Source organism: Cynocephalus volans, chromosome 10 (genome assembly GCF_027409185.1).
Source record: "Cynocephalus volans isolate mCynVol1 chromosome 10, mCynVol1.pri, whole genome shotgun sequence".
Lineage (NCBI taxonomy): Eukaryota > Metazoa > Chordata > Mammalia > Dermoptera > Cynocephalidae > Cynocephalus > Cynocephalus volans.
In genome coordinates, this window is record NC_084469.1 from 45973447 (window position 1) to 46000946 (window position 27500).

The 27500-nt window shown below is 34.2% G+C and overlaps 1 protein-coding gene across 13 annotated transcripts in view; it reads right to left on the minus strand.

Moving 5' to 3' along the window:
• NCOR1 (nuclear receptor corepressor 1) overlaps positions 1 to 27500 on the minus strand; it is a 148219-nt gene that overhangs the window by 100582 nt on the left and 20137 nt on the right. For all 13 annotated transcript variants that reach the window (XM_063110379.1, XM_063110376.1, XM_063110381.1 and 10 more), the window contains exons 2-5: positions 27221 to 27392; positions 21533 to 21666; positions 14349 to 14541; positions 6371 to 6553 (exon numbers count right to left, since the gene is read on the minus strand). In XM_063110379.1, the coding sequence (XP_062966449.1) occupies positions 6371 to 6553; positions 14349 to 14541; positions 21533 to 21666; positions 27221 to 27328 (618 nt within the window). In that variant the 5' untranslated portion in view covers positions 27329 to 27392. The remainder of the gene's footprint in view (positions 1 to 6370; positions 6554 to 14348; positions 14542 to 21532; positions 21667 to 27220; positions 27393 to 27500) is intronic.

Below are 27500 nucleotides of genomic sequence, written 5' to 3' on the forward strand. Positions count from 1 at the left end.
AAAAATCTGCCAAGAGAGAAGCTTGTATACTTCTACTTTGGAATTGCAAGTACCCTTGTAGTCTGTTATATGTATAAGTAAAAGAAAGATATGTAGAATTCTGAGATCATTTGTATGGGAATGGGTTCTTCAGTGATGCCCTTTCTTTCCTGCTTAGAGGGCCTTCTTCTAGAATCCCTGTTAAGGAATAAACAATCTTCATGAAATCACACTTTTGTTCTTAGTACTTAAATAGCCCTGGAACAAAACTATTATAACTGAAAGGCTGAAAACAAACACACCCACACACACACACACACACACACACACATAAAAACTGTCTTTACCTATCTATCTATTCTTTTACATTAACTTTAAAATAACTTTGCCAAATTTTCAAAATAAATATAATTGAAGTTTTTATTGAAATTGCATAAAACATATGATTTAACAAAAGATGAGCACACAACATTACTAATACTGTGTTTCTATTTAGCTATGGTATATTTCTTTATTTCTCTTGTCTTTTATATCTGTCAAAATTTGTAGCTCCTGTACATCTCATAATGATCATATATTTCATTATTTCTAATTATTACAACGGGTTATGTGTTACTGAGTATTTACTACATGCCACCTATTATGCAATATATTCATTATCTCAACCCACAAAATGCTCATATATCTAATTGGTTTTATTAATATTATTATTACCATCTTACAAGTAAAGAAACTAAAGTCAAAAGAAAGAAAAGAAAAGAGAGAGAGATGCCCAGTAGAATCAGACCCACAAAGACCTAATAGTACTGTCAGGAATATTATTAAAATTTAACATGATTCGATAAGAGCATGGGAGCATTAAAAAAAAAATGACTGAGCAGATCTGAAAAGGAGCCAAACCGAAATTCCAGAAATAAAAACATAACTATTAAATTCAAGATAGATTTGATAGCAGATTAAATATAATTAAAAAGAGAAATGTAAACTGGAAAACAGACTAAACAAATTGTCCAGAATGAAGCCCAAAGAAGTAAAAAATGGGAAGGAAGCAATTAAGAGAAGTAGAAGACAAGAGTGATAAGATCTTACATCTAATTGCAATTTCAGAGGGAAATAAATGTTGGAAAGGGTTTTGTAAAAAAAGGCAATGGCTTAGAATTTTTCAAAACTGATGAAAAACTCTAACCCTCATATTCAGAAATCTCAATGCATTTCAAGCTGAAGAGATTAAAAAAAATATATCCATACCTAAATACATCATAATAAAAATAACCAAAAAAAAAAAGAAGTAGTTATTTAAAGCAGCCAGAGGGAAAATTCAGATTATCCACAAAAGAATAAAAATTAGACTAAGAACTGATATTTTAAAAATGGAAACCAGAAGACAGTGTACTGGGAGAAAATGAGAGAAAACAACCATATACCAAAAAATATATATTTCAACAAACAAGCTTTAATAAAAGATAACATTTAAGTCATAAAAACAAAACAAATACTGAATCTGCCAATTAACAGACCTTCACTAAAGAAAATTCTAAAGGATGTTCATCAAGCAGAAAGACATTCCCCCAGATGGAAGATGTGAGCTGCAAGAAGAAATGCCGAGCAGAGAAGATGGCAAAGGTGTGGTGACCCTAAACGAACACTGATTATACAAAATAGCATCTTTTAGAGGTCTAAAAAAGAAGAATGAACTGAAATACATGACGACAATGGCAAAAGAGTTGGGAGGAAAGAGAGAAATTAAAAGTTCTATGCCCTTGTACTGTTCAAGAAGATGGTTAAGAATGTAATTAGTTTCTGACTTTGAGTTATATAGGCACGTTAAAATGTCTAGGGAACCACTGAAAACAAAAAAAATGGAGTATAAAATTCAAACTACTATGGCAGGAGAAAATAAGACAATAGTCAATACAAAAGAAGAACTGAACAAAACAGGAATACCACTATAACCATGAAAAAGACAGGACAAATAGCACTACTTAAAATAGTTAAAAATAATTGAGATAGTACCAGTTATCATAATCAGTATATTATCCTGTAGAAAGACAAGTTTTGTCAGGAAATAAAAAAATCAAACCCAGGTATATAAGAGATATCCCTTAATTATAAGGGAACAGAAAGTAAAGGAAGGAAAAAGATAAACTAACCACTGTCAACCAAAAGAATGTTGATCTAATTATATCAATTTTGGACAAAACAGACTTTATGGTAAAAAGCAATACTAGAGACAGAATGCCATTAGCTAATAAAAAAAACAATGGTTTACTTGACCAAGAAAATAACAATCTTAAGCTTATTTACAAACAAAAACAAAATCAAAAACTTATATACCTCAAGTAAGAACCTCAAAATACACAGGATAAAAATTGACAGCCCCTAGGAAAAATGGACAAAGCCAAAATCATAATAGCAGATAAGTTGCAGACAAAAATGAGAAAAGATACAGAATATTTTAAAAAGTAAAAAATATATACTTTTCAAGCACAACCAGATTATTTATGAAAACTGACCACCATAGTAGGTCAAAAAACAAGAGCCAAAAATTTTAAAAGACTGTATTAGAGACCACATTCTCTGGCCACAATAAAGTTAGACAAACAACCCAAAATAACCAAGAAAAAAATCAAATTCCTAGAAATGTAAAAACACTTCTAATTAATATACTGGTCCAAAAAAAAAAAAATCATAATGAACAACAGAAAGTATTACAAATGAAAACTTGTTGAATGTGCTAAAGGAATACCCAGAGAGATGAAAAAGGAAAAAAAGCTAAAAAATTAATGTGCTAAACAACCAAGTTAAGAAGTTATGCAAGAGCAGGATAAAACCAAAGAAAGGAAATAAGAAGCCAAAACTTATAATACAGAAAATACAATTATATTCCTCAAAATGAGGGAAAAAACTTATCTCTAGGAGAACTAAATTTAAAAAACAAGCAAACAAACAAAAAGCTGAATGATTAGTTAAAAAACCTTCACTAGACCCAACTGATTTTACCCGTATTAGAGTTATGCCAAACACTCAAGGAACAAATAATTATAATCTTAAATTATTTCAGATTTTAGAAATGGTACCACATTAGCATGATACTGTTACCGAAACTAGACAAGGACAGTACAAGAAGAAAATATTATAGGCTGATCTCCCTCACAAATAAAAAGATATAAAAATCCCAAAATAAACATTGTTAAATCAAATCTAGCAGTTTATAAAAAATAGATAATACATCATGACTAAGTTAGGTTAAACCCAGGAATGTACAGGTGATTTAACACTAGAAAAACAAGTAGTTAATTACATTAGCAGATTAAAGGAGAAAAACTATATGATCGGCAAACATGTAGAAAAAGCATTTGATAAAATTCAAGATCCCTTCATGATTAAAACCTTTGCACACTAGGAATAGAAGGGAATTTCCCAATCTGATGGAGGATGTCTACAAAAAACAACATAATCAATGGTAAAACGTAAAAGGCATTCTTTTAAAAGCAGAAAAGAACAATGACCATTTTCAATATTATACTGCAGTCTTAACCAGAGAAACAAGGCAATAGAAAATAAGTAAAAAGGTCTGACCAGTTAGCTCAGTTGGTTAGAGCGTGGTGTTACAACACCAAGGTCAAGGGTTCGGATCCCCACACCGGCCAGCCACGAAAAAAAGAAAGAGAAATAAGTATAAGGGATAAGAACTGAAAAGAGAGAAAAATAAGAAGTCATTTTTTCTTAACTGTTGATATGACTACTACCTACGTAGAAATCCCAAAAGAATCTACAGATAAATAATTAGCATTAAAAAAAGAATTTAGGGAGACTGCTGGTCAATATGAAAAAATCAAATCCAACAGTTAGAAAACCTAATTTTCAAAAAGATATTATTAGCAATAACATAAAAAAGTATGAAGTTCCTAGAGTTGAGTCTAATACGAGGCATAGAGCATATTTAACAAAAAACAAAATTATGAAACATCTCATGAAAGAAATGGACGAATATACCATATTCAAGGACTGGAATACTCGATATCATAAAGATATCATTCTCTCCAAACTGATCTCTATATTCCATAGTATTCTAATTAAAATTCCAATAGATGAGAACACAAAGCCCAGAAATCAATCCATATATAAATGCAAACTTGAATTATGATAGAGATAATATTGTATAACAGTGGGAAAAGATGAACTTTTCAATTAATCATCCATACAAGAAAAAAATGAATTTTGACCCTACCTAAGGAAGACACGAAAATAAATCTCCAGCAGATTAAGAATAATGTGAGAAGCAAAACTATCAAACGTTTCAAAAATATAGTAAGCTACCTTAATAACCCCAGCATGGTCTAATATAAAACTTAAAGAAATTCTGTTCACCAAAAAATATTATTAGGATCAAAAACCCAAAAGTAAAAGCTAAAACTATAAAACTCATAGAAGAAGATACAGATGTAAATCTTTGTGACCTTAGATTAAGCAATGACTCTTAGATATGACACCGAAAGCACAAGTGACAAAACAAAAAATAAATTGGACTTCATCAAAACTAAAAACTTTTTGTACATCAAAGGATTCTATCAGGAACGTGAAAAGACAACGTACAGAATGAGAGAAAATACTTACAAGTCGTACATCTGATGACGGTCTCATATCGAGAATATATATAAAGAACTCTTACAACTCAACAATAAAAAGAAAAATAACACAATTAAATAATGAACAAAGGATCTGTTTATTTATTTATTTATTTTTGTCTTTTTGTGACCGGTAAGGGGATCGCAACCCTTGGCGCGGTCCGCACCCCGCTCAGCCAGTGAGTGCACCGGCCATTCCTATATAGGATCCGAACCCGCGGCGGGAGCGCCTCTGCGCTCCCAAGCGCTGCACTCTCCTGAGTGCACCATGGGGCCGGCCATGAACAAAGGATCTGAATGGACATTGCTCTAAAAAAGATATACGAATGGCGAAGACGTACATGAAAAGAGGCTCAACATCGTTAGTCATTAAGGAAATGCAAATCAAAACCACAATCAGATACCACTTCACCCTACTAAGACGGCTACTGAGGAAAAAAAGGTAAAAAACGAATGCTGGCAAGAAAGCAGAGAAAATGGAACCCTCATATATAGCTGGTGGGAATGTAAAATGGTACAGTAACTTTAGAAAACAGTTAAGCAGTTCCTCAAAAATTTAAATAAAACATGGTATATTCATGCAATGGAATATTATTCAGTCATAAAAGGTAATAAAGTGCTGATACAAGATACAACCTGAATGAATCTTGAAAACATGCTAAACAAATGAAGCCAAACACAAAGGTCACATTTTATATGAGTCTATTTATCTGAAATGTCCAGAGTAAGCATTTATCCGAAATGTCCATAGTAGTATTTACCTGAAATGTCCAGAGTAGTATGGAAATTTCTATTTCCATAGAGATAGAAAACAGATCAGTAGCTGCCAGGGGCTGGGAAAAGGGGGAAATGGGGAGAAACTGGAAATGGGTATGGGGTTTCTTCCTGAAGTGATAAAAATATTCTAGAGAATTAGATAGGGATGAAAGCTGCACAACTTTATGGACACTCTAAAAGCACTTAATTACACACTTTCAATGGGTGAATACTGTGATATGTAAAGTATCCCTCAATTTTAAAAAATCCTCTCTATTTTAAAAATCCTCCCTAACTAATGAAAAAAAGCAAAATGATAAGCCACAAATTAGATGATATCTGCTACATACACAATTGACAAGAGATTTCAGGAAATCCTAAAAATAAGAAAACAACAAAATCACTTAAGAGAATACAGACAAAAGACTTGAATGATGAACATAAATGAAAATAAACTCAGCCTCATTCCTAATCAAGAAACTGCAAATTAAAACCACAGTGAGAACTATTTCACATCTAACTGGAAAAAAAAAATATCAAGAAAAGGCAAGAATGTGCACAAACTGGTACTCATATATGCTGCCCATGGGAATATAAAATGGTGCTACCATTTTAGCAAATTTAGTAGCATCTGGTATGCTCAAAGATGTGCATAATCTCTGGACAAGCAATGCTATTCCTGGGCATATGCCCTAGAAAATCTCTTTATAGGTAAATCGAAAATAGCACCATTGTATGAAATAGCAAAAAAAAAAAAAAAAACCAGGAAAAAATTCTAAATAACATCAAATACAGAATGGACAAATTTTGCTATCTATAATCAGACAATATAGCAGGGGAAATGAATGGATGAAACTAAGGAAACTGATAACAAAAATGTCAAGTCACAGAATGTATAAGGCATGATTTTATCCTATATAACGTTGAATTTTCCATATTTTTGAACTTTATCTTTTTTAGGGAGACAAACATATTCTTAGACTATATTAAGCAGTAAAAACAAATACCTGTTTCTTTTTCAGTTTTAGGATCTGTTGTTCTACTTTTGCAATTTCTCGATCTACACGATCCATACTCTGTATTAACTCTTCCTTAGAAAGTTTGGAAGGTGAAGCATTTTGATCATCTCCACATGGTTGCCCAGAGATTGGAGAGGATGGAGCTTCAGGCTTTCCTCCAAATGCTGGATCCTTTAGAGAAGAAAACCAAGAACAATTTATTTCTCACTAATAACTACGGTTAGAGTCAAGATTCTCTTAAATAAAAGTCAATTTTAAAACACAGCAGAGCCATGAGCACTATTTCTCTAATGGTAGTCTTTTAGTAGTAATTTTCATATTCACACACATAAAAACATACAATACACAACTCCCATGAATGTTTATACTACTTTTATAAGTTTAGATATATCATTGACTATTTTGAAGACCTTAAAAGCTATACAGAGTGCAGTGGCCAGGTGGCTGATCAGCCCTTAATGTAACAATACTGACATTATAGAGAATTACTGGGGAAATAATAGCACAATCATGACAGAGGAAGATACCACTATCTAAGACATTGCTTTGCAATGGCTCTTCAAAATGGCTGAACGAGTACGTTGGGAAATAGTATTACTCCAGATAAAACTTGTGTGTCCACCCAAATTAACAGCTATGATATGACTAAGAGTTCCTATCAAAAAGCTGTTGGGTTTTCTAAAGGCCAAAACTGAGATACAGAAGTCACAGAAATGACCAGAACTTTTGTTGCTATTATTCTGGACCTACTTTCATAAAGTCAACTAAGCCTGCCTAAACTACAGCACATATAACATCTCTTTGGCCAAAAATGCCATCCCATTTCACCTCCAAATCAGCAGAGAACTACAGCAGAATGAAAGCCTCTCCACCCAAAATCTACCACCCCCCAACACACACACACACACACACACACACACACACACACACACACAATTAATTTCCAGTCTGAAATATAAGTAATAGTATAAAACACATGAATTTTAGATTAATTTTAGATTTAGTTTTCTTTTTTAAGATAGGAGAAGCCTAGAAGGACTATAGGACCCTAAAATGTATTAAATAATGATTAAGTAACTGTGGAGAGTCAGTAGTTCTGCACCAAGAAATTATATAGGAGATATTGAATAGCTGTTCCAAAACTCGTTGGTACAGGGATTTCAGCTAAAACATAACATATATATTGCTAAAAAGCCTCACATTCTGTAATAGTATGCACTAAATATAAGAGGACTTCTGGGAAAATAAGATTATGGCTATATCCTAAAGTCTGTACTATTACTCGCTAAGAAAAGCATTAATAAAAACAATCACAATTCTAATAGACTTAATACACTTAAAGCTCCAGTATCATTTGCATTCAGTATACAGTCCGTCTTTGGCAGCTGAAACCCTGTACTTTATCCTTCCTCTGTTAAGATGTAAATCCTTGAGGTACTGGCTTTCTAAAGAAAATACTATGTTTCATCAAAATAAAAAATCAGATCTGGGGTACAACCATCTTTACTGACCTTTAAAAACAAAAAATACAAGAGAAAATGTCTTCACGGTGTCTTTCAACACTCAAATCTTCCCTAACACTGTGAAAAGCACAGCAGTTCTTGAATTCACTAAAGCAGCTACTATATTCACTAAAAGAAGACTAAATGCAGAACCTTCAATTTTCTCGAAGTCTTCATATGTTGTAAAGGCTCTTTAATTATAAGATGGCTTGCTCCTGAGAACTTTGAAACATTAATGTACAGGGGAAAATCTTTAGTTGAACCACCAGGACTTCCATATTATATTAATATCATTCTCCTATCATATGCGTATGAGCTAATTTTTGCTTTAGCAAAACAGATTATATTTCAGTTTAGCAGATTTAAAAAATGCTCCTCAGATGATTCTGATGCATGCTCTAAGAACTACTATTACAAATCGATATTTCCACTGACTTCCACTCCAGTTAAATATTTAACAAAAATCAAATTCCTTGAGTGCCTACTTATAAGACAAGAACTAGGTATAGAGTGGTGGTCAAATCGGACATGATCCATGCATTCATAGAGCTTACAACCTTGTGTTGGAACATCTAGTCTGGAAAATCTATTCTGAAGAAAAATGCTTAGATTCCTACCTCACATCTTATATAAAAATAAAAACCAAGTTGTTAAAGCAAACACTTACAAGAAAAAAAAAATGGATTCATATTATCTTGTACTCAGGATGGCCAACAGCAAAAGGGATCATTTAAATAAAAAAAAGAAATAGATGGATCAAAATAAAATAGACAATTTTCTGTTTAACAAAACAGTAATAACAAATTTAAAAAGCAAATGATGGAATGGGAAAAGCATTTCAAAACATTAACTCTAACAACTCTATATAAAATTAAAAACAAACCAACAGAAAAGTGGGTGGCAGATATGAAAAAACAATTTGCAAAAGAGGAAAGATGAATAAACAATTAAAAAAATGTTAAATTTCACTAAGAAATGCAAGTTAAAAACAAGCATTTATCAAATTAAAAATTATTATTTTTAAAAACAATAAATGTGTGGTGCCACCAAGGATACACCTTTGTACACTGCTGTCAGGAATAAGAACCAGTCTTACTCTTGCGGGTCAATCTGAAAATACTCATTGAAAGCTTTAAAAATATGTCAACTCTGATCTGTAATTAATTATACTAATAAGAATTTACATTAAGGAAATAAATAAGAATATATACAAAAAATCAGCCTAATCAATATGTCACAATATTGTACTTATGAATAAACAGGTAACCTAAATGTGTGACAACTGATTAAAAAAATTACTTTAAATTCATATATGGAACACTAAGTAACTACTAACAATACAGTTGTAAACTCACTGACACAAAAAGAAGTTCATGATATATTTAAGCAAAAAAATAATTAAACAAAATGTACAAAGTGAGCATATTAAAATGTGCACAACAAGACTTCTGGTTAAGATGGTGGAATACACAGTCCCCAGCATCACTCTCTCCAACGTATCAACTAATTTACAACTATTAAAAAGCAACAACAGCCAAGCTGGGGCCACTAGAGCTCAGGGGAAGAGGAGGAGAGACCTACAGAGTGCACGGAGGTGGGAGAAGCCACGATGGGAGAAAGAAAAAACCTCTCCGACTGTTTTGAGCCCTGGCCGCTTCCAGGCTGGAGCTACTGAAAGCACAGAGCAGGAGCTGGCAAAATCCACATCTGTGCCCTTTGGATGGAGTTGCATGGAGGCAGCAGGGGAAAAGAAGGCCTTGGTGGCCCCTAGGCCAGCAAGACCACTAACAGGGTTCCCGTTGACCCACAGAGGAGCGAGGAGCCACAACAATTGAAAAAAAGGAGCCACTCAGAGGCCGGTGAGTCATCGCAAGGGACCAGCATACAGCCTGTCCCATGGGAAGTGTTTGCAGAATGGGTGGTGGGGGAGTAGGGCCCACTGGGAGAACATTGGGGCACAGCAAGGACAGCTGATCTGCCCCCCAATCAGTGTAGGAACACTCAGAGGAGACAAATCAGGAATATAGAATTGCATGAGGTGCAGTTTGATGAAAAGACTCAGGCCCAGACCAGTGTTTCTACACAACCCAGGTGCACTGGATTCCACTAAACCCAGAAGTCCTGTGAAGTCAACCATTAAAACCTGAGCTGCACAAAAAGCCTTCCCTAAGGAATCAACAGCAAAGCAGCCATTTAGCTCAACTACAGAGCTCAAGTACTGGTCCCCACAGGAAGTTCCCCCACTTTAGAAGTAAGCAAAGGACAACAAATTAGTTCCAGTGCAGAGTTTAAGTGGTGGGAACAGTAAATAATCAAACACAGAACTGAAAGAAAAAACAGAGTACCCACAACCAGAGACAAAGTTTGATATTAACTAGTAAAGGTCTCATTTCACCAAAGAACACCTATAACACCTAGAAAGAATGGAAGTCCCCTGGTCTACCAAGCCAGAAAGGGGGGACAACCAGGCACACCACCAGTACCAGAGGGCCCGACTGGGGTCCTGAGGCATGGAGCCAAGGAGCGGACCCTACGCCCACAACCAGGCACACTGCCAGCACCACGGGGCCCACTCGGGGTCCGGAGGCATGGAGCCAGGGACCAGACACCCTCCCACAATCAGGCACACTGCCACCACCACCAGCAACCAGGTAAGGAACATGCCAAAAACATCACCTCCTTGTGGGTGGCCCACCACAGTCACTACAATAACCATGGCTGCCGCAAAAGCTCCTAAGCACCACAACCACCGTGTAGATGTCCACCAGCCACTGGAGTGCATTTACACAAGGAGAGTTACCAGCAGAGACCAAAGAAAAGAAGAGGATGTCTCTCTCCACAAAGCTCATTCCAGAGTGACAGAAGAAACATCTGCTCTATGATAATACTGGGGGACCTGAACACACCTCTCAGCATCAGACAGATCATCTAGACAGCAAATCAACAGAGTAACCTTTACTCTTTCAGAAGGAGAGAAGAAAGCTAGGGTAATTAGAGGCGGGATGGAGAGGGGAGTGGGGAGAGATTGGACAAGCAGCATAAAGAATAAGTATGACTTGCAACAATATATATGCTAGTAATATTGATTTGATCAACGTATGTCAACACTGAACCCCCAAAGTTTGTATAATCAATTATGATTCAATAAAAAAAAATTTTTTTTAATGGATATAAGACTTTCAAAACCATTTCTTTTAAATTTTGCCTATATAAGTTTGGATTTTCCACATTTTGGGGATGTGGAATCCAGTGTTTTCACTCAACTCCATATTATAGCTTTTCAATTTTTTAAAATATCCATTCATCCTGATTTACAATAAAATTAAAATATGCATAAAAAATAATAAAATAAATATGCACAATAAAGAACAAGATAAAAACATTAACAATGATTTCTAAGTGGTAATACTACTATTATTATTACTATTACTATTATTTCTAAGTGGTAAATACTACTACTATTCCTTCAAGCTTATCTAATCCTACAAATCTCTAATTCCATAAATGATATACCTGGACTCAACAATACTGAAAAAAGAAAAAAAAAACTAACAAAAGTTAATTCTTTTTAAATCCTGAAGGAAGAAAGAGGAAGATGAAAGAAGGAGGAGGAAAAAGAAGAAGTAGAAGAAGTAGTAGTAGTAGTAGTAGTAGAAGTTGGAGTTGGAGTCATAATCATGTTTTACTCTTTAGGGGAAAAAAGCAGGACTAAGGGTCTAGGGTCTCAGGTTTTCATTCCAACTCAGGAGATACTACCTAGAGGACACATAATTTTTCCTGACATCTGGTTTCTCAACTATAAGTAGAAATAGGTCATACTATAACCCAACATGTTACATTTAAATGAATAAGGTTTTAAGATCCCTTTCTGGTTAAAAGTAAATAAATAAATAAAATTTAAAAATTCTGTAGCTATAAGTTACATTTGTGGTAATTTACTCAGCCTTGGAAGGAAAACTTAACTGACTTTATTTTTTAAAAAAATTTTTAATGCAGCAAGACATTTCCTACAAACCCCATACAGGCATTTCACATGCTAAGGTGGGTCTCAAAACTCCCAGATGCTTAGCCAACCTCTAGGTTATCTCAAATAGCTTTTTCCCACCCAACTTAATATTTTGAAAATTTTTAAATTAACATGAAAGTTGAAAGAATGATATAACACATTTATCTTTCATCTAGATTCACCATTCGTTAATACTCTGCTATATTTGCTTTCTCTATATATACACACACACACACTTTTTTTTTAGATGAATTTCTGAAAATAAACTGTAGACATATTTACTATCCTTTAAAAATCACTTTTCATCATACAAGAACTCAAAAGAAATTGAGTGGGTCTTTATCCATCTGACTTCAGGGTTAAAAGGACAGTTAGCCATAAAGGTAAATAAACTATAAGATATTTAATGACAAAAAAAGATATTTGATGACAAAAACATTTTAAACTTCAATATGCTTTTTAAAAAGTTGAGACAAAAGACACTGGGAAAATATTAACATATGTTAGTAAAAAGGTTAACAATTCACTGTTAACAGAATTTTTAAAATTACTAGTTTATTCTAAAACAAATATTTTCTCAGTACCTACTAAATGTCAGGTATTTCCTAATCTGCAGATTTAACGACAAGCAAAACAGACAGTTGAAAAAGATAAACATAACAACAAAACAAGGGCATAGTACACAAGCACGCATGTCACAAAAGATGAAAGGTAAGTAACAATAAACACAAGGAGAAAAATGGTTTGATCTTAATAGAACTCTCATAAATTCACAATAAACATTATTTGAAATGTCACAAAATAAGGTTAAATGTTAAAAGCAGTTACCTCGGACTACACAGCATGATGACTATAGTTAATAATGTACTACAGTCATGCGCCTTATAATGTTTCAGTTAACGCTGCACTGTGTATATGATGGTGCTCCCATAAGATCATAATAGAGCTGAAAAATTCTTATCACCTCATGAGGTCTGAGCCATTGTAACTTTAAAGCACAACAAATTACTCACGTTTGTGGAGATGCTGGCATAAACAAACCTACTGTGCTGCCCATCCTATAAAACTATAGCACACACAATTATGTACAGTACATGATACTTCATAATAAATTATTATGTTACTGATTTCTGGATCTACTATACTATACTTTTTATCATTATTTTAGAATATACTCCTTCTACATGCTAAAAAAAACCAAAAACTTTACTGCAGAACAGTATGGTGTGCTATGCCAGCAGCAGTATCACACATCTTGTGTTCACCAAGTCTTCTGATTGCATCATTTTCTCCTATCCTTGTTGTGTTCATCACAGCCCCTAAGCATGCAAAATCCGATGCTCATGTTGCCAGTAAAAGGCCATATACCATACACGTGTAGTAGGTTATACCATGTGGGTGTGTGCAAGTACACACCATGATGTTCACACAACAAAATCACCTAATGACACATTTCTCTCATTTCTCAGAATGTATCCCCCATCGTTAAACAACACATGACTGCACCTGAAAACTGCTGAGAGATTTTAAATGTTCTCACCACAAAAAAATAACTATGTGAGGTAATTAATGTTAATTCACTTGATTTAATCATTTCACAATGTATACATATATCAAAATACCACATTGTACACCGTAAATATACACAATTTTTATGTATCAATTATACTGTAATAAAACTGAAGGGATTTGTTATTTTCGAGTTACAGAATTACAGGTAGCGTTTTTCCACTGTATTTCCCAAGGTTTCTATAAGTATGTTTTACAGGCTGAGCATCCCTAATCCAAAAGCCCAAAATCCAAGAAACTCCAAACTCTGAAACTTTTTGAGCACAGACACGACGCTAAAAGGAAACACATTTTGGGCTTCCAGATTAGGGATACTTAACTAGTACATATTCTGCAAATACTCCAAAACCTGAAAAAATCTGAAATCCAAAACAATTCTGGTCCCAAATATTTCAGATGACAGACATTCAATCTGTACGTATATAAATTTGAAACAATTTTTTTCTGCACAAAAATTATAAGCACAGTTAAACCTTACCTAAAATGTGTTTTCTCTCAGGCAGCAAGTTAATAAATTGCACTGAATTTAAAGGGCTTACATAAAATTTAACTTAAATTTAACAAAACTGGCAGTCTTGAGTACCTCTGATCATATTTTATAGGTCAACAAGCCAGTACAAAATACTTGAGAATTATTCAATAGAAATTTTTCTTCACAGCAGTCCTCAGATTCGTTTCATTTACCAAAAAGTCAAAAGTACTAACTTTGAAAGTCTAGAGCACTAAATCTGTGGTTTTTAGTTTTGCTTAACAAAATTTTTACTTTCCCATAGCACTAATCTTTAGAGATTGGCCTAACGGGACTTCCTTTTAGGTCGGCTATGCCTAAATATGGATAAATAAACATTACAAACCTACAACTCCACAGGGCAAGAGAACAAATATTTACCTTCTTAGCATCTGCAGAAGACCTCAACCCTTCTGGCAGCGTATGCACTAAAGGCAAAACCGCAGCACCGACACGCTGAAAATGGGAATCAGAAATCTGCTCCAGACGTGGTCGTTTGGATTCCAGTGAATCATGATCCACTGGAGATGGGCCTGGGTGAAACTGCTCATATCCAGTTCTCCTTTCTTGAGGCCTAATACATACAAAGAAAATAAGAACTTGAACATTTTTAAGTAACATAAAACTCCCTGCTAACATGTCTGGTTAGACATAGAAATAAATTTAAAAGTTATGCTTACTTTCAAAGTGAACCCCTGCGCCCTCTCCTTCTACTCCAGAAGAATGTATACCTCACTATAGTACTATTAAACTAATTCTAACAGAAAAAGTTTCTTTGTGTGGAGGGGAAGAAAAAAACAATCCAGAAGTGAAAGAAGTAACAAAAGATTTTGATTTGCAGAAAATGTAAAGCTGCTGAAGAATATCCATAAAATAATATTTTCTAAACCTATTCTACAATAGTTGAATTCAGGATAATACAGACCAGAAGAGCCACCATTTTTCAATCAATAATAAAAACATGCAGGAAAAAACAAATCTCCTAGCTATTGCTACATGGTAAGATAATAATAATGACACCTCACAACTCAAGTCATTTAAGTCTTAAAGACAAGGCCGTTGAGTAGACATCTAACACTTTCTAAAGACATCATCCTGTCTCCTAAAATGTGTATTTTTTTCTAGTTTCTCCAAATACAAGTGTCTTAAAGGTCAGAATCTATCTTTCATTTCTTTACAAGATGTATTGCAATGTCCTGCTCATGGTTGTTCATTAATTTGACTTTTCATTTTCTACCAAAGTATTTACAGAGGTGACATTTTACTTTATCGCCAAACTTCAAACTAATATATAACAAAACAACATTTCATTGAAAATGTAATCACTGGGTTTCATATTTAGAATACACAGATGAAATGAACACTAAGATCTTCAAATGATCTTTGACATAGGTGCCAAGAACATACATTGGGTAAAGGACAGCCTCTTCAATAAATGGTGCTGGGAAAACTGGAGATCCATGTGCAAAAGAATGAAACTAGACCCCCATCTTTCACCATATACAAAAATCAACTCTAAATGGATTAAAAACTTAAATGTAAGACCTGAAACTATAAAACTACTAGAAGAAAACATGGGGGAAACACTCCAAGATGTTGGTCTGGGCAAAAATTTTACGGAGAAGACTTCTAAAGCACAGGCAACAAAAGCAAAAATAGAGAAAGGGGATTACATCAAACTAAAAAGTTTCTGCACAGCAAAAGAAACAACAGAGCAAAAAGACAACCTACAGAATGGGAGAAAATATTTGCAAACTATTTACCCAACAAGGGATTAATATCCAGAATACAAAAGAAACTTAAACAACTCAACAGCAAAAAAACAAATAATTCGATTGAAAATTGGCAAATGAGCTGAACAGACATTTCTCAAAAGTAGACACACAGAAGGCCAACAGGTATATGAAGAAATGTTCAATATCACTAATCATCAGGGAAAAGCATATTAAAACCACAATGAGGTACCTTCTCACCCCAGTTAAAAAGGCTATTATCAAAAAGAAAAAATAACAAATGCTGGCGAGGATATGGAAAAAAGGGAACTATTATACACTGTTGGTGATAATGTAAATTAGTACAGCCATTATGGAAAACAGTATAGGGGCTCCTAAAAACCTCCAAATAGAACTACCACATGATTCTGCAATCCCACTGCTGGGTACTTATCCAAAGGAAAGGAAATTAGCATAATGAAGAGATATCTGCACCCTCATGTTTACTGAAGCACTATTCACAATAGCCAAGATATGGAATCAACCTAAGTGTCCATCAGCAAATGAAAGGATAAAGAAAATGTGGCATATATACATAATGGAACACTACTCAGCCATAAAAAAGAACCAAATCATGTCATTTTCTGCAACATGGATGAGCCTGGAAGACATTATGTTAAGTGAAATAAGTCAGGCACAGAAAGATAAATACCACATGCTCTCACTCGTATGTGGAAGCTAAAAATACATAAGTTCTAGTGGTATACAGTAGTGCTAGGCATTTATAATCAACAATAATTTATTGTATGTTCTCAAATGGCTAGAACAGAGGAATCAAATGTTCTCATCACAAAGAAATGATTTATACAATAATGAATATGCTAATTACCCCGATTTGATCATCACACAAATGTATACCTGTATTGAAACATAACTCTGTACCCCACAAATATGTACAATCAATAGTTTTCAATTAAAAAATAATTTCCTCTTTAAAAAAACTGAAATCCCACAGAAAATCCCATTATCTTCCTAAAATCAGAGTGATGTCAGGAAAATGGTGGATGGAGTAGGAAGCTTCAGAAACAAGACAAGGATGACTGCTTTCACCACTTATATTCAGTATGCCATTGGAAGTTATTGTCAGAGCATAAGGCAAGAAAAAGAAATAAAAGGCATCGAAATTGGAAAGGAAGAAGTAAAAGTATTTCTATTCACAGATGACATAATCTGATATGCAGAAAACCCTAAAGAGTCCACAAAAAAACTGTTAGAGCTAATAAGCGAATACAGCCAAATTGCAGGATACAAAATCAATACACAAAACCCAGTTGGATTCTATACATTAGTACTGAACAAGCTGAAAACGAAATTAAGAAAACAATTTTATTTACAATAGCACCTGAAAGAATAAAATAGTTAGAAATAAATTTGACCAAGGCGGCTCAAGACTTAAATGGTGAAAACTATAAAACACTGCTGGAAGAAACAAAAGACTTAAATAAATAGTAAGAAATCTCATGTTCATGTATTGGAAGACTTAGTATTGTAAAGATGACAATACTACACAAAGTGACCTACAGATTAAATGTATCAAACCCCATTGCCAAGCAGAAACAGAAAAACCTATCATAAAATTCATATGGAATCTCAAGGGACCCCAAATAGCCAAAACAATCTTGGAAAAGAAGAACAAAGTTGGAGAATTCACACTTCACAATTTCAATCCTTACTAAAAAGCTACAATAATCAAGATTCATCCCCCACTGAGCAGCCAGAGGAAATCTATCAAAAACTAGCACCCAGCATTAGGTTAAAGGCCAAGCCTGGCAACACAGCACATACAACCAAAGCCACTGCTACTCTGCAGGAAGAAGTTGTATGAAATTTCAGAATTTCCCCTTTCTGTGAGCAATGTGACCCTCTGTTGAACAGGGCTTGGCAAATAGTGCCTGAGCTGGATTCCAGCTCTAAGTTGCCCCCTCAGCTAGAGACCCCTGTACAGGACACAGACTACAAAGTGTAACTTTCAAGTATTACATTTCACTTCTAGCAACTCTACCAGTGAGATTTATCAAAGCCATAAGATTAAGCATACCCAGTATTGGAGAAGAATCTAAGGCAACCAGGGCACAGGACAATTAAGAAAAACATTGAATATGAAAAGCTCTCTTTTGACCAAGCAATCAAACTACTTCTCATTTCAGCTTTCCAGTCCTTTTTAGAACAGAACTACATACATATAAGTAAATATAATTTAACAATGTTTAAAATTTCAAAAAATTTATATGAACTATGAAAATCTTTGTGAAAGAAAATACATTTTTATATTGGGAGTACTGGTAGAGCTCTAATCATGAAATTTGCAATTTAAATTAAATGCCTTTTAAAAAACTAACACCAGTGGAATGGTGCAGCCACTTTGAAAATGGTCTGGTAGTTTACCAAATGGTTAAATAAACAGAGTTAATTAACACATGAACCAGCAATTCTATTCCTAGGTATATTACCAAGAGAAAGGAAAACATATGTCCACACAAGAACTTGTACATGAAAGTTCATAGAAGCACTGTTCATAATAGTCAAAAAATGAAATCAATCCAAATGCCCCTCAAGATAAATAAAATGTGGTTCCCCCCAAAAATTCTAACACCAAATTTTCATATCAAGAAATCTCTGTAGGCTTTTAAACTTAAAAGTTATATTTTACTGACTTTCATCATCTCTTAACACCATCTTTAAAAATTTTTAATTTTAATTTTAAAGCAAGGATGACCTCCGTTTTGGTAGAGTATGTCATAAACTTTAGAGCTATTTAAAATAGTAGTGCACAAAGATCATCTAAAATAACATCAATTGATGTTATTTATTCTCAACTAAGGAAGGCTGTTCTTTAAAAACAAAATTGATTTAACTTAAATTTAAAAATTTGCAAATGTGATTTAGTTTCTTCTTTTGTTGCTCAAGGGAAAACCAATTATGTGAATTTCAGTGAATCTTTATAATATCTGAAACCTCATCTGCTTTGTTTTTTTTTGGCAGCTGGCCAGTTTGGGACTCTGAACCCTTGACTTTATGTTACAACACCTCGCTCTAACCAGCTGAGCAAACCAGCCAGCCAGCTTTACTGTGCATATTTTTATCTAAACATCCAAATACTCTAAACAGTTATGTGAACTCATTTTTCCAGTGGAATTTAGAAAAAAGCATAATGGATGATATTCACACAAAAAGGACTCTTATTTTCTATGAACATGTTCCTGGTTTATGATTTTTACACACAGGAATTTTATTTTTGGCACACTAAGTTGCTTTAACTTTCTTTTCCAGGAATGTAATTCACCTTGTTTGTGCCATTCTTCATCTTCCTGCTCAGGGACACTGTGGCAGCTCTATCCAGACCTTCTCTTTGGTATGCAATAGACTGAGTGGGTTTTGTGATCATTCCCACTTTGCCTGGCATGTGTTTGCCTTCTTTGAGATATAAATGGCCGATTGGGTATGGCTTTCTATATATTTTCTATAACCTAAGGGAACAGGGAAGTGGAGCAAAGGAGGGGAAAAACGTGGTTGGGGCTGTAACAGCCTTTGCTGAGGATTCTGGCTCACTCTACCAGCCAGACACGTAAACTACTCCTGAGGGTTTTGGCTCATCACTTTGGAAAATGGCACACCACGAATACCCTCCCTGCAGTTGTAGAGAAACCAGGAAGGCATAATAGGAATTCCTAAGCAAACCATTCATCATCCCCTCCCCTCACTTAAATTTTCTCCAATTAGAGAGTATTCATAAGAAATCCTAGGATTTTACTGGCCCTCTTTCTTTCTTCAACACTGCTTCTTTGAGAGTAGAAGTAAAAAATAGGAGGCCAAGTCACTTGAGATTCTTCTAATTTCTTCCTTGAATCTCTCTTTTCCACGTTTAAGGCAATAGTTGTATGCCCTTCCTTGTTAATACAGGGCACATTTTTAGCCTATTTTTTTCTAACTATTCCTGTGTATTTGCTAGATGTTGGAGAGGAAGTGATCTGAATTCTCTCCACAAACTTCACCAAGAAATGTATTCTATAATAATTTTAAATGTAGCCAAATAATTTCAAATCTTTTATTGTCTTAAAACCTAAACAGTGGGGCTGGCCACTTAGCTCACCTGGTTAGAGTGTGGTGCTGGTAACACCAAGGTCAAGGGTTCAGATCCCTGTACTGGCCAGCCATCAAAAAAAAAACCAAAAACAAAACAAAACATGACTTAAATAGGGAACACAGTTTTAAAATAGGAAATCAGGTTCCTTATAAAACTGCTAAAACAAGAAAGCTAGAAAGGAAATTTAATAAAGGTAGTTATTATAGTACAAAATACTTTTGAATTCAAATAAAATCAAAAATGAAAGTGAAGAAATTACAACAGATGCCTTAGAAATAATAAAGATCATAACAATCATGAATAATTATATGCTAACAAACTGGATAACCCAGAGGAAATTGATAAATTCCTAAAAAAAACCCAACCTATTAAGAATGAAGCAGGAAGAAATATAAAGCCTGAACAGACCAATAACAAATAAAGAGATTGAATTAGTCATCAAAAATCTTCCAACAAAGAAAAGACCAAGACCAGATGGTTTCACAGATAAATTCTACTAAACATTTCAAAGAAGAATTATTACCAATATTTCTTAAAGTTTTCCAAAAAATAGAGCTAGAGGGAAAACTTCCAAACACATTTTATGAGGCCAGCATCACTGTGATACTTAAGCCAGAAAAAAAATCACAAGAAAAGAAAACTATAGGCCAATCTCTCTGATGAACATAGATGCAAAAATCTTCAATAAAATATTAGCAAACTGAATCCAACAACACATCAAAAAGATTATATATCATGACCAAGTGGGATTTATCCATGGAATGCAAGGCTGGTTTAACATATGCAAGTCAATCAATCTGATACATTACATCACTTTAACAGAAGTAAAAACAAAAATCACATGATAATCTCAACTAATACAGAAAAAAGTGTTCAACAAGGTCAAACATCCTTTCTTAATAAAAATTCTCAACAGTGTAGAAACAGAAGGAAAGTTTCTCAACATAATAAAGGCCATTTATGAAAAACCCACAGCTAACACTATAATGGGAAAAAACTGAAAGCTTTTCCACAAAGATATGGTACAAAGCAAGGGTGCCCACTCCTGCCACTTCTATTCAACAAGTACTGGAAGTACTAGCAAGAACAATCAGTCAAGAAAAAGAAACAAAGGGCATCCAAATCAGAAAGAAAGAAGTAAAATTACCTCTATTTGCAGACGACACTTCACTATCTGATGGAATATTTACTATCCTCTGAGGACAATGCTATTATTATTCCCATTTTTACCAGCAATTAAACCAAAGCTTGAAGAGTCTAAATCAGTGACTCCTGGCTGTAAATGAGAATCATCTGGGAAACTCTGGCCATAAACTAATGCCTGGGACCAAGCTCAGAGATTGATTTAATTGTTCTGTGATAGGACTTGGGCATCCCAGGTGGTTCTAATATGCAGCCCAAGTTGAGAACAGCAGGAGTTTATATAACATGACCAGGACTCAAACTTAGGTCTACCTGACTCTCCACTGTGTAACATTAACTGTAAACTATGAAAACATGTTTTAAGAACTTGTTCACTATTAAGATAACTACTCCAAAAGATCAAAACAAAATAAAAGAGCTCGAAATACAAACTATAAATGACCAGTCACAGCTCGGTTAATAGGATAACAAAAATAATAAAAATAAGACAAATTTCTCACTTGTGAGGTATACACATACTTCATACTTCATAATTATGAGGTACAAACATAAAGAAACCCTATTACCTGTCAGAACCTGGGTGAAATTCTGAAAGCAAAGAAGGTCGTCTTCGAAGCTGTTGTTGCTGCTGTTGCTGCAAGAGCTGTGATGCCTGACTGACTTCAAGATGAGAAGAACGGTAATCAGGGACTGCAAACTCCTAGTATTAAAATAATCATAAATTAGTTATTAACCAAGAAGTGAATAGCATCATGAAATCAAACCAAGTATGAAGGTAGTTATGGGCCACTAAGTATGGAAAGAAATAGCAATGACAATTTCAATCCTTCATGGATCTAATTCTTCCCCATAAACCTAAAAGAATCAACACTTTAACTGTAATCATTAAAAATAATTCAAAATGATATTTCAAGTTCAACCTATATTTGATTCATCCCTCTAATAATATTACAATAACTCCCAATCTATATTACTAACAAAATGGGTCAAACTCATGTTCAATATGAAATCCTGATAAGCATTACAATCTTAAATTCAAAATGAGTAAGCTAGAAGAGTCACAGAAGTTGTAGTGGATTGAATTATGTCCCCCCAAACTCCCTACAGCTTGAATTGTGACAAGTTTTACCTATTAGAAACTTAGCCCCCACTGTGACTGTTAAGAGGGTGGGAGATCCTATTATGGTAATTGAAAGGTGGAGCCTTGAAGAGGTGATTGGACTGTAGGACTGTGCTGTAGTGAATGGATTAAGAATGGTGGTCAGGGCTGTGGTTCTGAGGGCTTAAAAAGAAGAGGAGAGTCTGTCTTTTGTTCTCTCTGCTCTCTCTGCTTCCACTATCTTGCAATGTGAGACCCCTGGGTCACTGTCACCACTACCAGATGGACTTTGGACTTCTCAGCCTCAGAAACTGTAAGCAATATAAACTTCATTTTCTTTATAAATCACCCAGTTCAGTGTACTTTGTTATAAGTAACAAAACTGATTAATACAGAAGTCATCTAATTAAATCCACATATATTTACAAATGAAGAAACTGAAGTCCATAGAATCAACCTGCTCGTTAAGAGTAATAGTTTTTTTTTTTGTTTTGTTTTGTTTTGTCTTTTTCGTGACCGGCACTCAGCCAGTGAGTGCACCGGCCATTCCTATATAGGATCCGAACCCGCGGCGGAAGCGTCGCAGCGCTCCCAGCACCGCACTCTCCCAAGTGCGCCACGGGCTCGGCCCAAGAGTAATAGTTTTTCCGTCATAACTAGGTGGTTGTTTTTATGTTTGTTTTTCTACTTTTCTTTTGTTGACTTTTTTTGGCAAAAGCTTCTTTTCAAAACAAATCTATTGTGCTAACTCAATCATAAATAGATAAACAATTACTAAATTTCCCCGGATTTCCAGTCCTAGGTATATACCCAAAAGAATTAAAGCATAAAACCACAGGCAAAATCCTGTACATAAATTTTCAAATGAGCATTATTCACAAGCCAAAAAATGGAAAGAATCCAAATGTCCACTGACTAATGAATGAATAGGCAAAATGTAGTATATCCATACAATGGAATACTATTCAGCCATAAGAAGGAATGAAGTACTGATACATGCTAGAACATAGATGAATCTATGCTAAGAAAAGCCAGACACAAATGGCCACATATTACTATTCCATTTATCTGAAATTCCTACAATAGGCAAATCCGTAGACACAGAAAATAGGGTGGTAGTTGCCAGAGAATGGGGGGAAGAATGGGACTAATTGCTATTAGGTATGGGGTTTCATTTCAGGTGATGGATATGTTCTGAAATTAGATAATGGTGATGGTTGCACAACATAATAAACATACTAAAAGCTACTATATTATACACTTTAAAATGGTGAATTTTTTGTTAAGTGAATGTCAACAAAAAAGTTTTAAAAATCATAAATAAATAAATTCAGCTGTCCAGGCTGAAATATGGGGTAGATAAGAGGTAGCAGTATAACATAACTCACAGATAGTTGAAGAAATCTCAGATACAAAGTTGAAAACAACAAAGAAAAACAAAACACTGAAAAGACAAAACCATTTTAAATTTTTTTAAAAAGCACACCAAAACAAAAAAGAATTTACATCCAAGTAAATAGGTAAAAGATTAAGTAGAAAAGAACAAAATAATAAGTATTAATAATACCCTCAGAAAGGATCAAATAGCAATCAAAGAAATTAAAAACTTGACCACTGAAATTAAACCACAGTTGAACATACAGAGGTGAAGGGCAGATGAAAGCTAAGACATTATTGAGTAATTTTCTCAGAACACAGTAAACCACAAAAACAGAAACTACAGAAAAGAAGTTAAAAATGGGAGCTAGAGTAAAAAGTTCCAACATCCAATATCCACAGGTGAGAGGCAATATTCTGAGAAATAGAAAAGCCACAGGGCTTGGCTAAGAACTGACGAAAGAACTGATGAATTAGGGGGTACTATAAAGCAAACAACTCCCAGAATTCACTTATGGCCAGAACTCACTCAAATTTTTTCCAGCAAGAGCGAAGAAACCACACTGGATATGAGAGACATTAGATAAAATATCTCAGAGGAGACAAGCTTAGAAGTGGGCAATAAATTAGATCTAGAAAAAAGACTACTTTAGACTTGCCCTAAGAGTTGAAAAACAAGCCTCAAAAATAATTTAATTGCCTACCAGACGTAATCCAACTCTCTTTAAAGAAATACAATGAAAGCTAGTACTAAAAAATGTTCACAATATTCATATTCCAATCTAAAATGAAAAAATCCAATATTTACAACAAAAACGTCATTGGATGAAATTAACAGTAGGTTGGAAATCACAGAAAAAAAATCACTGACTGTGAAGCCACAGCAAAATGAAGCTAATTAAAAAAAAAAAAAAAAAAGAAAAAAATGAACATAGGTTCACTGACCTGTGGGATAATATGAAATATGAGTAAGTGGAGTCCCAGAAGGAAACTAGTGGGAAAAGAAACAGAAAAAAGTAGCTGAAGAAATAATGGCACAACTGCCTAAATTTTATGAAAATTATAAATCCACACAAGCAAGAAACTTGGTGAATGCCAAAGATAGTATCATACTCACCCAAAAGGCACAATAAAGGCATAACATAATCAAAGTGCTGAAAACCAGGTAAGAGAAAAATCTTTAACCAGAGGCGGGGGAAAAAAGACAATTTATATATAAATGAACAAAGATAAGAGGCTTGCAGTCAAAAACCATGTAAGCCAGAATACAATGAAAAGACATCTTTTAAAGTGTGAAAGAATATAATTGCCAACCTAGAATTCCATATTGACTGAAGATATTCTTCAAAAATGAAGTTGAAAAAAAAAAAACTTTAGGCAAATAAAAGCTGAGAGAAACTGCCAAGAGACCTGCACTACAGAGAAATTCAGTTCTTCAGGCAAAAAGAAAATGACATCAGAAGGAAACCTGAATATACACAAAAGAATCAATGGTGTCAGAAATGGTATACTACACACAGGCAATTACAGAAGGAAGAAAAGAATAAAGAACAGAAATCAGTGAAATAGAAAAAAATAATAAAAACGAATAAAACTAAAGCCAGTTCTTCAGAGAATCTATTACACTGATAAACTTCTAGGCAGACTGACTTTTTATTTATTTATTTTTTTAGTATAGTATAGACTGACTTTTTCAAATTGAAAAAGACATTATCAACAGGAGGAATGACATCACAACATATCTCAAAGACACTGAAAGGACAAGGGAACAATATGACAATTTATGTAAATAAATCTGATAGCTTAAACAACAAATTTACCCACACTGACTCAAGAAAAAAACAGAGAAATCTGAATTATAACTATTAAAGAAATTGGGTTTATAATTTAAATTCTTCCCACAAAGAAAATTCTAGGCCCAATGGCTTCACTAATAAATTCTATCAATTATCTAAGGAAGAAAAAATACCAGTCCTATACAAACTCTTTAAGAGATTACTGGAAGAGGGAACATTTTCCTAGGTAACATCATTCTTAATGGCAAAAGACTGAACCTCAACCCTTACCAAATACCATATACAAAATTTAATTCAAAATAGATCATATTGGAAGTCGTCACTCCCATAAAAGAAAACAAAACACACACGGACCTTAATGAAAATCCTAAAATTATAACACTTAGAGAAAAAACATAGGAGAAAATCTTAGTGACCTTGAGTTTGGCAAAAATTTCTTAGATATGACACAAAAAGCACAAAATATATAGGACAAAAATAATAAATTGGTCTTGATAAAAATTTTAAATGTATGCTCTCCAAAGGACACTTAAGAAAATAAGGCAATAGCTCTTTATAAAATCTAGATACAACAAACATAGATGTTTTCCAAATAATTTTATTTATAACAACCAAAAATTGGAATAGGTGACTAGATAAACAAATTTTGGTATATCCATACCCAGCAATAAAAAGGAACAACCTACTAAGACATGCCAGACATGGATAAATCCCGAAAATATTATGGGAAGCAAAAGAAGCCATAGACAAAAGAGCTCATATGAGATACTTAAAACAAATATAATCTATTATGACAAAAAACAGATCAATGGTTCTTGGGAGCTAAGCTTGGTAGGAAGTGGGGAAGGAGGCCTAAACTGGATGGGGTAACAAGGAAACTTTTTGGGGTGACAAAAATGTTCTTTATCTTCATTTCGGTGGTCATTTTATGCGTGTATGAGTTAGTCAAAATTTGTCAAAATGTACACACATAATAAAATGAGTGCATTTTATCATATATATAAACTAGACCACAAAGCTGATTTTTTTTAAAAAAGTAGGGCTGGCCAGTTAGCTCAGTTGGTTAGAGTGTGGTGCTATATCACTATGGCCCAGGGTTCAAGCCCCATACCTGCCAGCCACCAAAAAAAACAAGTAGCAGCAACAATAATCTAGAAAATTAGTAATCAGATGAATAGCATTGAGGCAGGAAGGACATGCAACCAAAATTCAATACCCAATGATGATAAAATTTCTCAGACTAGAAAGAGAAATCAACTTCTTCAACCAAAAAAAGGCATAGACAAAAATGTGCAACCAACATTACACTTAATGGTGAAAGACTGAATGTTTCCCTCCCTGCACAGAAACAATGTAAGGATGGCTATTCTCACTCTGGAATCGTGACCACCCTTCAAAGGAGTCCTCAGTAGTATCCAACTATATTTTGCTGATAAACCTTTCTTATTCTCTGAGATGGTCCCATCTCATCTCTTACTTTCTCATTTTTCTTCAAACCTCTTACACCTCTATCCTCTGTCCACTCCAAGCTTATAATTTCACCTCATATTTTACTTTTCACAAGGTAAGTCAATCATACAAACTTTCTCATCTTCCTACCATCAAATCTCTCAACAAGGTAGATACCTTTATCCAGTCTGCCACTCAAGAGAGGCCAAGTTATCTGGCTCACTTAAAACTCAACCAAAAACTAAAACTTGGAGTATAAACATAGCTTTTAATCTAGAAATTCTAGGCAACTGATACCTGCCTAACAACTCTGACAATCAAAAGCAGAGACATGTTCAACCCCTGAAATCTGGCATAAAACCATAGTAAGTAAGCAATAACTAATTTCCAAACTTCAGGTCCCCATCCTTGAAAATGGTTCTTGCCATTAAAAAAAAGAAAAAACATTTGGTTTCCGACCAAAAGTGTATTAAATAGAAAACTAAGAAAAACACAAAATACATATGCAATTTGCATAGGCATTTGTTCCTTACCTGCTGGTGGCGGGTGCTGGGAAAGGTATACTGGACAGAGTGGGGAGGATAACGACTTTGTTCTGTGCTAAATGCTCCTTGGTTGGGAGGATAACCTGAACTTGACATTATTGAAGTCCTCACCAGGCTGTGAGATCAAGTCCAACAAACAATCATGTTTCTAGGAAACCACCTAAACAGGACGGGAAAAAATAGAATTTGTAAGAACTAAAACACTGAGTGTATTTCTAATAAATTATAACTGTAGCTACATAAATAAAACCACAATTACCAGTAAAAG